At 42.1% G+C, this 13,911-nt stretch overlaps 2 protein-coding genes across 5 annotated transcripts in view; one reads left to right on the plus strand and one right to left on the minus strand.

Moving 5' to 3' along the window:
* The window catches only part of Tn (tripartite motif containing protein thin), a 39,447-nt gene that overhangs the window by 18,658 nt on the left and 6,878 nt on the right, over positions 1-13,911 (minus strand). For all 4 annotated transcript variants that reach the window (XM_076385990.1, XM_076385989.1, XM_076385988.1 and 1 more), the window contains exons 3-4: positions 1,539-1,720; positions 582-815 (exon numbers count right to left, since the gene is read on the minus strand). In XM_076385990.1, the coding sequence (XP_076242105.1) occupies positions 582-815; positions 1,539-1,718 (414 nt within the window). In that variant the 5' untranslated portion in view covers positions 1,719-1,720. The remainder of the gene's footprint in view (positions 1-581; positions 816-1,538; positions 1,721-13,911) is intronic.
* The window catches only part of LOC143184052 (uncharacterized), a 35,477-nt gene that overhangs the window by 463 nt on the left and 21,103 nt on the right, over positions 1-13,911 (plus strand). The gene's annotated exons all lie outside the window — the stretch shown is intronic.

A 13,911-nucleotide genomic window follows, 5' to 3' on the forward strand; every position in this document is an offset into this window, starting at 1 on the left:
CAAATCGAATCGAGAACGGAGCCAGGAAACTTTGATCGCACGAAAACGATCTTGAATTTCAGGCACGGTCTCTCTTGGATGCGCAATATCCACATCTGTCGATGCGTGATTCCAGACTGTGGTCTGTCTCAAAGACGATTGCACGAAAGTACATTCTGACCCGGAAATAGAGGCGAACCACCCCTGTTTAAGTTTCCAAGGACAGTATAGATTTATATCAATTTCATCCTTTGAGGGGAGAGCATTCTAGTTCTCTCCGCTTTCTCCGACTTCGTAGTAGCGACGAATCGACCGCAAATATTTAAATTCGAACTTCTTTTTAATCTCTGTCAGCTTGGAAATTATTTTACTTCGATCGAACTTCCCTTGATCTACAGGGCTCTTTAATTATCGGAAAATTTGCATAAAGGAGCAGAATATTCGGCCGTGAAATTGTTCCTTTCAGTTCGCGAGTTGGTATTTTCGATTCATTTTGAAATGTTAATTTCGAAGGGAAAGATTTTCATTGTCACGGATGGTAGATGCAGGATATCATTTAGATTGCTATTTTAATGGAAGCGATCACATGAGGATTGTCCTACCTGAGAATTGATGCGCGTAATTTCACGCCTGAGAATGTCCATGTGAGCGTCCTTGCATTCAGGGCAGCACTTTTTCTCACAGTGGACACAGAGGGAGCAGTAGCTTTTCTCTGAACAAACGCCGCACCGTTCCATTGTTTGTCCACTGGTCGGATCCGGCAGCTCCCCCGTGATCTCGATGTGCAATTCCAAAAACCGTTGCAGGGTCACGTTGGTTGGAAACGCCTGCACACCCTGTCGATAATAATGCAATTGTTAGAACCGTATTCCCAATTGAATAACCATGATTCTGAAGGCAGAAATAAAAAGGAGAGGAATTCCAACTAGGGGGATAACTTTGGTTACGAGACGCGTTATCTTAGCCTTTCAGCCGAAATTCAATTTCATACAAAAATTGTGACGCTCTTTCGTGCGTTGTTCGAATCGTTTCCGCTGATAGTTGTCTCCTTTTCCTTCATTTGCTTTCTTTTCTCTGGTCGTTGCACGTGAGCTTCAATTAATGGTAGGAAGATTGCGTTTGATGTTGAACGGTTTACATTTAGGGTGGGGAAAATGAGACAAGTGGGTTGTAAGAGGTGTCGCTATGAAACGTAAGGTTTCGTCCAATTTCATGAGGGATTCGTTGTTGGTGTAGATTCGTCGTTGAATAAAGATGAAGTCACGCATTATACACGGTTAAATAAAACCCTGTTCGACCATGTTTAATTTCAACAACGCACCTACGTCTGCTTGCGTATTTGCATCCTTCGTTTCGACTTTGCCCGTATTTCCCTCTGGGTTCGCTTTGATACACCGAATAGAGTTCCTACTCTATAGTAAATTAAATTCAGTTCTCAGAATTGATCAAGCTTTCGGTGAAATGAAAATAAGAGATTAATACGTCCGTATAACTGATTGTGTTGTTGAAGAGCGAAATTGAAATTCGGAGTATTAATGGTGTCGAAAGAGATTACTCGCCTGGTAAGGTATACGATGTTCCGCACGGCATTCTGGACATTTCACCTGTCGACGCACGTAGTCAACGAGGCCATCCATGCAGGGCTCCATGCAAAAGCTGTGCTGGCATGGCAAAAGCTTCGGATTCCTGTACCGGTCCAAGCATATAGCGCACGTCAGCAGTTGTTCGAACTGCTCCATGCCTGTAAAAAATAAAAAAACACTTGTTTATTTTCCTCGTTGCTTTCTCCTCTAGTGCTTCAATCTAATTCGTTTCATTGACAAATAAATAGGATGATTTAAAAGGCAACAAAACATTGCTACTTCAACTTATTTACAAAACACTTTCATACAGTTACGTCAGTTAGAGAAATATAAGGCGACTGTCGTCATAGCTAATAAATAGTATAAACGTATAATTTGTGCCCTGTTGCAATTCGAAACCTTTACTGCGCCAAGTTAATAGTCATCATGCTGCACGTTCAGTTAGAGACGTCATATTATGTGCACAATGTTTTCCTCTCGATTCAAATATCTTGTCAAGGGGAAGATACATCGATACTTGTTTTTGCTCACTTTTGCAAACATTTTTCGATACGTGTATCGTTCCGATCGATTCTCTGTTTTTCCTCGTCATGAATAATTCTGTATCGTAGTGGGCGAGACAATGTCAAGATCTCATTGGAGTCATTGCCTTTTCTATTTCGAGGACGGTGTATCATCTTCGTAAAATCGGTACTATAGGGATGGCTGAACCGAAAGGATGTCTCTGTGTACTAAAGACACCGTAAATTGGGCTGAATAGAGTTTTCGTCTTGCAATTAGAAGAAAGCTTGTCATCGTTGCTGTCATTTTGAACCACGCGACGTTCTCTCATGCTCGTCTATCGTTTTCAAAGTTCCCTAACTGAAAATTATAGTCGAAATCTCATTATGTTTCTGAGCGTATGCAGACAATTTTCCAAAAGGTTTGCTCCTATAAAATAGATACGATTCCTCGAGCGATGTGACGCGAGCCAAGTAAAATATCCTGCTAAATCTCCGGCCAATTTTATAGAGACTGAGTTTTGTCTGGGTTAGAAATTTTTCAATAACAGGAACCTATTAATATTCGGCTATTTCTACTCGTCGTCTTTACATGCAGACTGTGTCGTCACGTTTTCCCATTGACATTCTAATAATATTACGCTTCCTCAGCCTTCAAGTTGCCTTAGCTTACAATGTTCCCGAAACGCGATTTTTTTATTCTCTTTTACTGCTACTAAAAGGCCACTAAATTCCAGTGTAACGTGAATACAAGCCAATAAGACATCATGAAATAACCATGGCAGGAAGCGATTTGCAATAATCGTTCTCTGCTTTGATAGCTCGTCTTTTAATCGACCCATGCGAAAGACATTGGTGAACGTGGGTGAGTTAAATTTAAAATCACGATTCGGCTCCTTTTGCTCACCACTACAGTATTGCTGTAGTCAACGAAGACTTTGTTCGAAACTGCTTTTTGAGCCAAATCCATATTGGCTTTCGCAATTTGGATATCAGCGGAGGATGCGGAAGCTCGTGCCAAGGTCCAATCACAATTCGCGAGATTTGGTTCACCGGAAACGACATTCTAATGGTACATTAGAAACCATTGTTACTCTTAGACGAACCACTTGTTGATCTTAAAGTGAATTCTGGGGTGCAACAGGCGACTAGGTGCTATTGCATTAGCAGTTTTCTGGATACGATGAGAGGGACGTAGTGGAATGTTGAACTTGACACTACCACGGAAATTCTTTCACTCGATTTAGTTTTGTAGATCTATTTTTATGTCCGAATTCGGATCCAACTATATAGCACAAAAGTTAAAAGGGTAGAAATGACAATTCAGATCCAGAATAGTCCAGTAGAAATGATGAAATATTCAATCGAAACTGGTATCGAATGATTATTCAATTGCTTGGATTCGAATATAAAATTGATTGGGAAGCACACTCAGGTTGCAGTTCCAAACGTTTCAGAAACAACAACCTTGTTTTCGCTTTGTCCTCTTCGTACGCTTGAGAAATCAGTCTTTCTTAGTCACGGGAAAATTTTGTGACAAGTGGAGTCGATCGAAGTTTGTATAAGACAAAGAATTGCTGGATTTATGTGTGTACAAAGGCCGTGAGTTTTTATAACAACGTCTACACGAGCGTTAACTTTTCTTTTAATTGTGTTCTTCAGAATTCCTCTGGTACTGTGTTGAAAAACGTAAATGCACGTGGTCTATTATCTTCGCGCCAAGTAATTGAATGACGTCGTGAATGATTCAGCTTTTTCCTTTGTCTGCTCAAAACACGTCGAAAATTGTGGGCGTTGTTTCAACGAGTCATGCACTCCAAATTTTTATTTGTATCATGCATTTTCACGGGATACAAAACTCAAATAACACCACGCTGCGCTATTTTCAGAATTTTTTGAATTCTATGTTTGTCGATCAGAGCCTTGAAAATTCGCACAAAGGAAATCTCTGCAATAAATATTTGTTTGATCGTTTAGACAAAGAATTTCAATATCTTAGAACAGAACTGCTAATATTCGAGGTATACTATATTTGACAGTAAACGATTCATTTTCTGGAGAGGGAAGAATTGACTGAAATTTAAGGGACACATCAATTTGACAATAAGAGATCTAGGTATACGTACCCAGGGAATTATATATTAAACTCCAACAACTCTGCCTCTGGAAACTTCAAAGTACAAGCATAAAAGAAACCTGAGTCTCTTCTGACGCTCGAATAACAGAGAAGGGTAGAAGAAAAGTGTCAGTGATTCCGGGGAAGCTTAGTCGCTTAAATAAAAAACTTGTTTAGCAGGTTAAAAACGTGCACGAAGGTAGCAGTCACTCGCGAAACACTGGTGGCTTGCTATCGATCCATCCGCGAAAACGATTCTTTCTTGAGAAATCGCAAGGAAATCACGTTGAAACGACGTTGTACGATTGGTAGGCGCGATACTGAGACGAATCAGCGTTCTTCTGGAATCGGTCGGTCCAGGGTATACTGACACTTTTCGACGTCAGTGGGCAGACTTACGCTAGCGAGTCGGGGGCTAAACTTAGACGGAGACCTTCGATTTCCGGCGACTCGTTTTCGACGAAAGATCCACCAGAGAACGCACGATGTTCGCTGTGGCCTTAAAGCCTTCCACAGACCGATTTTTTTCCAATATCAATTTATGTGTCTGTTTTCTTTATTCGCCGCGAATCCGCTGTCGGTACGACAAATTCGCGTTGGCTTGTGGGAGGCTTGAAGATTCGCATTTCTGCTGATAGTGTGTACGCGAGAATTTTATAGGATTTTCCGGTCACCGACTCGAAACTTGGTCTTCAATTGGAAGGTAGAAAGATTTATCTCGCGAATGCGCGATCGAGAAGGGACAAAAGAGACCTTGGTGTAAAATTAACATCTTTGGAGTCGCGTACGTGTCGCCCGTGAACGAACCTCTTAGTTCTCTTCTCTTTAATTTGTGGACATCATGGACTGTGTCTCGAATAAATTTCATGTGCTGAGAAAATCATTTAGTCCTTGGCGGGCGAAAGACGAAGAGAGAATGAAATGCCGCAGAGTTCGAAGTCACAAATTGGAGCATTTGATTGGTTCGGTGCTTCTATTTTTCCGTTCGAAATTATTGTCAACGTCGGTTCACTATTTCCTCGTCGAATGTTGCTCTCAATAGCCGCATTTCACTCTAATTTCCAACTGCCTGTTTTGTCGATGCCGATCGACAAGGCCGATGTAACGAGTGAGATTTAATGACGTGTGCCTAATTAACGTTAGCATTCATATGCATTTATCGAAATTCCTATTCCACTTCCTGGCACGGTACTCGTCGACTGTGAAAGTAGACCATCAGTCTAACCACTGCTATTTTTTTCTGTGTCTTTAATTGCCGATCCCGATTTAGAAGGCATTCGGATCTATCTCGGTTGTCTCGTGATCTGTGACTTATTATCCACGCTGCAACACCGTTCGACAGATTTAGTCGAACCATTCGGGCTAGATAATACTAAGCTATTCTAGTTCCCGGAGATATGAAACTGTGATAGAATTTTCACACAGCGGCTTTCGATGAAGACCCGAGGAATTTAACTTCGATTAGAAATTCTAACTTAACTCGTTTAACGTAATTAAAGATAAAACGTTGCGGTGGTGTGTATAGCGTCAACGTGGATCGATATCAATTATATTCAATTTGGCTGTATGCCAAGCACTGAGGCCAATATTAAAGGCTAATCCAGATGATCGGATACAGTTGAGCCAGGAAAATTTCACAGAATTGCCTTCCGAACGACTCGTTTTCCATCCGTCTGTACGACCAACTGGAAAAAACCATTATGATGTCGATATTGAAATAGCGATCCACGACGGGTCATATTGAAACACAGCCTACCGTTTCTTGCGAATTTTGAGTCCTGTGCATATTTTCTCCCATTATTACGCTACAGTATACTGCCACCTTGTAATGTCGTTTGATAGAGGGTAGGAAGAAATAGTAGGTGGTAGAAATGGAATGAGAAAGATGTACGAGAGAGTTTAGTTATTTGTAGAGAAGTAGACGCATTCCTAGGTGGAACGTATTGAGGTGGAAGACTAGAGTGGAAAACGTTTCCGTCCCGAAATAGCATCACTCGTGAAAAAGGGCTTGCCGATCGGTGTTCTATGCTCCTATTAGCGTCTAGCGTCGGCACGAAGATCCGTGCTAAAGTTAGCCGACGCGTTTCGCTTCTCCAGCGCTGCGTATTCTCTGGGAGAGCTCTGTCTCTCAGAATAGCTCAGCAGAAAGCTGCTTTTCTTATCGACTCGAGCTTTTCTCTCGTCGGCAAAACAGCTTTCTGCGGCGGAATTTACCAGGTGGCTGTATTAAGCTTAGGAAACTCGGTCGAAGTCGAGTACGTAGAGTCGATAACTAGGAATTTTCTTACCTAGGGCTGGCGCTCCTGTTCGAGCGAATCGAAAGGGTGTGAGAAGCGAGCTAACTGCACTTAATTAAATCCCCTGTGATTCCCGAGTGTTGCGTAAATGCACCGCTCCATTATCGCAATAACAATGAACGCTTGTCCCGAATTTCATTTTCTGCTCTTTCGCAAAGAAACGTCCTTAACCCTTTGACAAAAAAGTTGCATTTCATTTCTCGTTAAAACGTCCAGGTTGTTGCAAAGGAGACCGTGCCTATCTATGTATCAGGATTTCATTACTGCTGGAAACAAGCGAGGCTATACGCAAATGAACAGGGTCGTTAAATTAAAATTGCTCATAAACCGATGGAAATTTCATTTTCGAAGCGCTCAAAAATTTACGACAGGTCTGACGGCGTTTATCGCGCGACATCGTAATAATAGATGTATTATCGGGTGTAAAAGGGTTACTGTGACATTAAATTCATTGCATCCCCGATCTTTTATCGCCGTCGCGGTCATATTTAATCGCAGAACAACGCGATTATGAATTTGATTGGCGCGACACGCGGAAAACGTATTTCGTTTCGAATTAAAATCACGACGACTGGCGAATCGGATTCGCTCGCGCGTGTATCGATAAATTGGCGCAACGGTCGAAATTCTTCCTCATTTTGCATTCGCGCATTGTCACCCGCTTCCCTAGCAAGATACAATTATCAGCGGCCGAAACAAAAGCAGAACGCGGCATCTGATGGTCGTGTCGCACCTATCGAGCTGTCCATTATGATACGTTAAATATTTCTCGGCAGCGGATGCGAATGCGAAAGCCCATTGAAAGGAAGGAGGAATCGAAGCAACATTCAGTGCTACGATTCTCTATTCTATTTTTTTTTCTTTTTTTTTTTGCAATACTATGTATATTTATCGCCATTGGCTAGCCATTGTCCGTTTTCCTCTGTTTTAACCACCACCCTATCGATTACGAGCCACGAGGAAAAAAAATTCTCTACACGCCTCGTATTTTGTACCCTTTCGAGCTTTCTAATTGACAAATGTCTCGACGGCTGTAGTCTACTAAGAAAAATCTATATGAATTTTTCCGCTGTCAGTCGACTGCTGAAAGTTCTTTCGTTAGCTTTCCCCTCGTCCTTTTCAACCACCCTCTCGGTTCGTTCCCCAGTGAATTCCCTTGGATTCTTTCATTTCATCGTATTTTTTCCTTTCTAGAATCTGCGAGCTATTATTGCATTGTCACGTGCCTTTCTAAAACATAGAGATTCGTGTAGGGTCCTTTCTAATAAAATCGACCCTTTTTAATTAATGATGCTACTTGTATTCTATTCAACGGAGTATTTAGGAACTTTTAAAACGCTGCTTTGTCGAATTCTGTGAAACCTCTTTCGACTTGATGACACTGGTTACACGCCAATTACAATTTCTCCGATGATCAGCCAGGAAGTACAAAGGATGAACTATGTGACAGGCGCTCGAAATTGCAAATAACTGTGCTCGGGAACATACCGGAACTCTGTCGACAATTTGATATTCGTATCAGCGGTTCTCGTAGACTTGGATACCCAATAGTCCTGGAAACTTTTGCTTCATCTCATTACCATTATAATGTAGCCATTACGTATACGCGCTCATTGCTTTTTGGTCAGAGTAGTTGAGTAGTTGCCTCTCCTTGGAGCCTCCAAAGCAGTTGGGGAGATTTCTGGATACGTCGAAATATCGTTTTCCCAAATCCGGAATATTCAAATAGCTATACAATGGTTATCGATGGAGGGTTGAGTTTAGAAGGCGGGCAAATGGCTGTGCAATTCGAAAGGGAGGAAGATAAATAGAGATGTGGTTCACGTTTGTTTTTCTCGAATCGCGAGAGTCTATCGAGCTCGGGGGGGATAAGAAAGCTCTATGCGCCACTTGAGAGCAGAAAGTCTCTTCACCTTGAGACGAAGTGGACCTTGACTAAAGGAACTGCTCCGGGCAAGGTACATTATCATCACGCAACAGTCGTGCGAGAGGAAACGCTTTATTGGAGATTGCTGTCGCCTTTTTAAAGCTTAGGTTTTTCGACTTTCCAGTCCCATTAGGGGGAAGAGAAGTGGTCGATTCGATGAAAAATTCGTTGTGCCCTTTTTCGCTTGGCCTAGTATTTATCGAGATATCCAAGAATATGGGGGCGAGAAAGACTCTCGGAGAAACCTATGCTGTCGTTCGACTTACGCTAACAAGAATCTTCGAAGAATGCCTTCCGAGTAATTCGCGAAAGGCGGTTTTTCCCATGCGGCTTCCCCTTGGTTCTGTCGGGGACCAGGAAAGTGATTTAGTGGCTGCAAGCGCAGCGTGTTTTCTAATGAAAGACTTTGGAGGGTGGCGAAGAAACGATACGGGCAAAGAAAAATGTAACAGGGGAAGGAAACGAGAACCATGGCTGCGGCTTAATTCGGTCTTAGAGGACGATAAGGTGAACGCACAGACGAGAAATAACTTTTCCATTACAGCCAACATTTGGCTAGCGTATCATCTACTCTTTCGGTAGCTAAACCTATGCATAATTTGAGGATATTTCAGGTGGAATCTGCGTAGTCGTTGCGTTGCTGCGAACGGAACGAAATTCGTTGAAACGACTGGAACGAAGGAATGATCGCAAAACGCGAGGCTGCCTTGATTTACGCGAGAGGGAGCATTTTTTGCGTTCCTTTTGTGCAATGCAGCTTCGATGTTGTTACAATGAGAGTTTCTTTCATTCCGATTTTGTCTTTTTTTCGGTAACGCTGCTTGTGCAATATTTCAGGACACGTCATAGAATTTTCCGCGTCAGCGGTCCAAATTCACGGCGTTCGCTTAAAAAATTCTATTTCTTTTTTTACTTTGCGTTTCCTCTGACGTTGCGCTCTTTTGTGTCGTACGCGTGCACAATTCCAAGGAAAAAAACGTATCGTAAATGTTGCTGCGACAAAAACCCGTGCACGCGGAAGACAAAGATTCACGATGTAATAATGAACGAAAAGGTTTAAGGCATCTTTAGTAGCACTGTCCGTCGCGTTAAAATATACTTTTGCCGTCTGTTGCTGATGGTTCAACTCCCCGTTTTTCCATGTGAGCGTGAATAAATGCGACAACAATGGCATTCCTTGCTTAACGCTTCAGTCGTTCGCGTCTCGAGCAAAGGTAATTTCGCTTCTACCGGCCAAGACACCAGGGAACAAGACAGAAGTTAGTTAACGACCCTTCGTAATGCCTAATTAGAATTCACGTCAGGTTTTCCGCGATACTCCCTACGAACGAGTGTTTCTGATTCGTGAAAGCTGATTTATCGCGATCGTAATTTCCAGAAGAAACAGGGACTACGGGAAAAATTTATGCGCCGGGAAAACGCGTTTTTCAAACGAAGGACTTCTCTTCTAAACCGGTGAAATGTTCTACTTCGATATCGGGCTTCACCATTGACAGAAGTATCTACTAATTTATAGGGTAACCTATTTCAGCTTGCGTTCGCGATTCTAGTGGACTGCTGACGAAGTCGAGCTTGCCAATTATTCGAATCTTCGCGACGAAGAGGCACCTTCCTGTTTTATTTTTGCTTCAGAACGGGACTTTAATTGTTATAACATATTGAAATATTGACGTCATGTCGCGCGACGCGCGTTGCGTCGTTCGGCGAAGTAGGTGGATGAGCCTTTGTCGAAGACCTTGGAAACTCTGAGCACAATTTCCATGAAAATCACCGTCACGATCGAACTTGAAATTTTAGACACTAAAGGAGAAAAGCTTTGTAAGGATATTCTAAAGTAATATGCTTCGGTAAGTGCTCAGATAGTCTTGCTTCTTGGTACAAGTATAATCTAGCAGGTTATTTTATCGACGTCAGTAGTAGCTTGAAACTAGCTCTATGGATGCAGGCAGCGATATTAAGCGACTTAGAGATGGAGCTTCGTAATATTAAGTTCTTTATAAAACCTGTTTCTCTGTATAGACTAGCAAAAAAGAAATCGATAAATTCTTATTATATTTCGTATGCAGTTTAACTAATGCTACGGCCGTGCTAAAGAGTCTATTAAATATTTCGTGAAATTTGCATTCGTGAATCTCCTTCGAAAAACTTTGACATGGACTTTTAATTGCTTTGTATGGCGGTTGGTTAATTAATTTCGTAAAAGCAACATGAAGCATGGTCACGAATGCAGACGATTAATTGAAGATTTTTAATTAGTCTTTTAGAATGAACCTTCTGTAAGGAGTCCTTTGACGTCACTGGAATTTTCTACAACGGTTTCAATCTTCCATCGCTTTTCTTTTTAATTATATGCTGGTAAACATTTTCTTGTGCAAAATGTAGAAGAGAAATGCGCGTGAATGAATATCTTAGCTCCACTGACTGCACGATGACTTGAACTTTTGCCTTTCCGACATCTTATTAAAATTGTTAAAGGCCGAGGAATGTTTGGAGGCGACGACCTCCTCATTTTATTTATATTTGACTCAGGACTATATTATCCGCAGAGTTTTTCAATTAATTCGACGGCATTATGTAGGAGGTCTTTATTCAGAAGCGAAGTGGGTCGTAGGTTGGTGCTCAACAATACAGGACTGCCAGAATCAGAACTATGCCGGGTCAACAAAGAGATAATCATCGTGCTTCGCATTGTTAATCTTAATTAACGCGCTGACGCGGATCAGGAACACAATATCGTAAGAAGTTCCCGCGTTTTGTTCGAACGAAATTACGGGACAGGATTGAATTTAATTGGACGAGAAGTCGTGCTTTTCTCACTTCATAGTGCAACGCGATTCTTAAATGAGACGAAATCTCTTTATTTTCCACTGTAGGACAATAACCGGGGAAAAGCCGCCAGCTCTCACAATTTTCCATTCACTCGCGTTGACCCCCTTTTTCTTGCCATCGGTTGTCTTTCTACGCCGCGAGACAAATAAACCTTTCGATCAACCATACAATTGATCGAGGACATTTTCCTATTGCTCATCAAACTCCAAAATGAGAATACTCGGAAAGAAGAGTCAGAATAGACCGAGAATGTAACATGCATAGGGTCTGTTACGCGATTATGAATATGAGAGATGGAATCAGAGCTACCGCTGATACATTATTTGCAAGTCCATTTGGTCGGTGAGCGATCAATGTTAACATCACAGCGCTGTAATCTTCTTTCCAACCATCGAAAATCCCTCGTGTCTATACATATAGAAATATTTCGACACGTCGAGATGTGCGCGAGACGGTGAAGATTTCTAGGGAGGAATTGAAGCGAGCTTCTTCTCTTCGAATTCCTTTCAAACGCTCATTTCTTCGACATCCCTGTGAGAAAGTTATATAGCTGCGTGGTTTTCATTATTGCTAATGCAAGAACCCGACCAGCGTCGAGGCTATTGTAGGCAGATTTGCATAATGCATAAGCCAGGTACACGAGAGGATCGTTCTATACGCGATCGTTGTATGAAACGATTCAGATAGGTAGCTTGTTTCTCTAGCTGCTGCTTAGTACGACGCTCCAATTAAATAATCTTTGCATCTAGCCTTCGCCAGACTATCTAAAATCCTCTGGACACAATCCTATGGAGTCTTGCTATCACTGAAAACTGATTAGCATTTTTCTGTTGCCATTTTTCTCTTGTGGATTCACGCACTATTTATTTTAATTTATATCACCAACGCTCTTTGCTCGCTCTTCTATGTAGACGCTGGCGGTGCATTAATATACATTCATAGTCTGACGATAAATTACCAGACGACATGCATTCTGCATTGCCTTCTTCGTTCATCGCGAAGGAAATTCCACGAGACCTAGAAACTTCTGAGTATTGGATGCTTTTGTCGTCGATCAATTCGACGCAAAACGTTGCAACAATTTAGATTTCAGCAACCACTTATAGGTTAATTAGAAGTAAACGACGGGTAGGTGAGCGTTTTGGCACGTTGATAACGGTATCTCTGCTTGAATGCGAATGCTGATTTCGGCGCGATGTAGAATAAAGCGGACCATCATGGCGGATGAATTGAAAGAAAAAGATGGATAAAGAATGGAAGGCAGCCCAATTCTTGGAAGAATCGCGTTAAGTGAGGCTGCGCTTTGTACGGAGCGACAGTCTATTATTCCCGAGCATTTTTATGAAAACTCTCTCGTGGCAGCCGAGGATGTGGCGCGAGTTTCAAAGAATAATGGGATGAATAAAACAGGCTGCACCGAGGCGAGGCTCGTCTTCGTCTACCCTGAATACTGCCTTTATCATGCTTGTGGAAAATAAGAGACGGTTGGCGGAACAAACTCTTGTAATCAGTTCACGTTAGAACAGGTAGAGACGTCGTCGAGGCACCGTCACTTTGACACCATGATTATATCGCGTTTTACGTCAAGACTTCACGCGTTATGTCACTTTTGACATCCTCGGCTTTTTTTCTTTTCAACGCGCCGACGGCATATCGATTTAAAATTTTAGCGAACGGAGAACGTGTTTGAAATTTTTAGTCCCTGCTTCCTGTCGACACCTACCGTCTTTCGCGGGGTAGGTCGATACGCACCGAGCAACTACTTCTCAGGTCAAATGTCGAAACTCGATACATTCGATGAAATCGCTACCTTAGGTTAGGATCAACCGAAGTATCGGAATAGAGATTGAGAAAATAGAGAGCTCCTCGAGCCTCCCTGAGTTTCACGCTACGTGGTTAATCAGTTAATCTATTGTCCCAATTGACCAATTAACCCTCACACTAATTGGAGCCGTGCTGTGGTTTCAGGCGAATAATAGGTTGAATGAAACGCGTCACGGTGAACGTGACGTTTGAACCTCGCCTTCTGAATATTCTCTCTATGGTTTGCTGGAGTAACGAAAGAACGGTAAATGTGCCACAAACTTTCTTCGGCTTTCTTTCATTTCTCTTCCGAATGCGAACGGAAAAATTATTTTTACAGAGTCTACACATAATGACGTCGAGGAGTACACGGACAAGCAAGTTTCATTAACGATCGCGTCATGATCATTAGTTGTATCGCGCTGTAACGCGGACTTAGCCCCCCGGGGCTATTCGTTATAGATGCGGCATGTCGCTCGTCCGCCATCGAATACCCAGAATGGCAGAATTATAATACCGGATAATCGTTGAATTTACGAATGCCACAACCATTAGCGTTCCACCATTTCCTCTAATGGGATTTACACGGTCGGTTTTGTATACTCTGGCTGGGTAAGTGGTAGCCACAACTTATTTCACATCGAACGGAGGATGTTCGTGTCGTACCTCATTTGGGTTAATTAGACCAAAAACTTGATAAAAACAAAATTTCATCTCTCTACCCCCCTGTGCCTGACCTTGAAAATTCGATTTGCCATTTGAAAAAATTCTAATTCGGAGTTAGAAAGAAGTTCGGGTCATTTGTAGACGTAAATTGCATCTTTAAGACTGAATTCAGCTTAAATCAGTCTGGTCTTGCCAAAATTGGATCACTCCA

The sequence above is a fragment of the Calliopsis andreniformis genome, chromosome 9 (genome assembly GCF_051401765.1).
Source record: "Calliopsis andreniformis isolate RMS-2024a chromosome 9, iyCalAndr_principal, whole genome shotgun sequence".
Taxonomy (NCBI): domain Eukaryota; kingdom Metazoa; phylum Arthropoda; class Insecta; order Hymenoptera; family Andrenidae; genus Calliopsis; species Calliopsis andreniformis.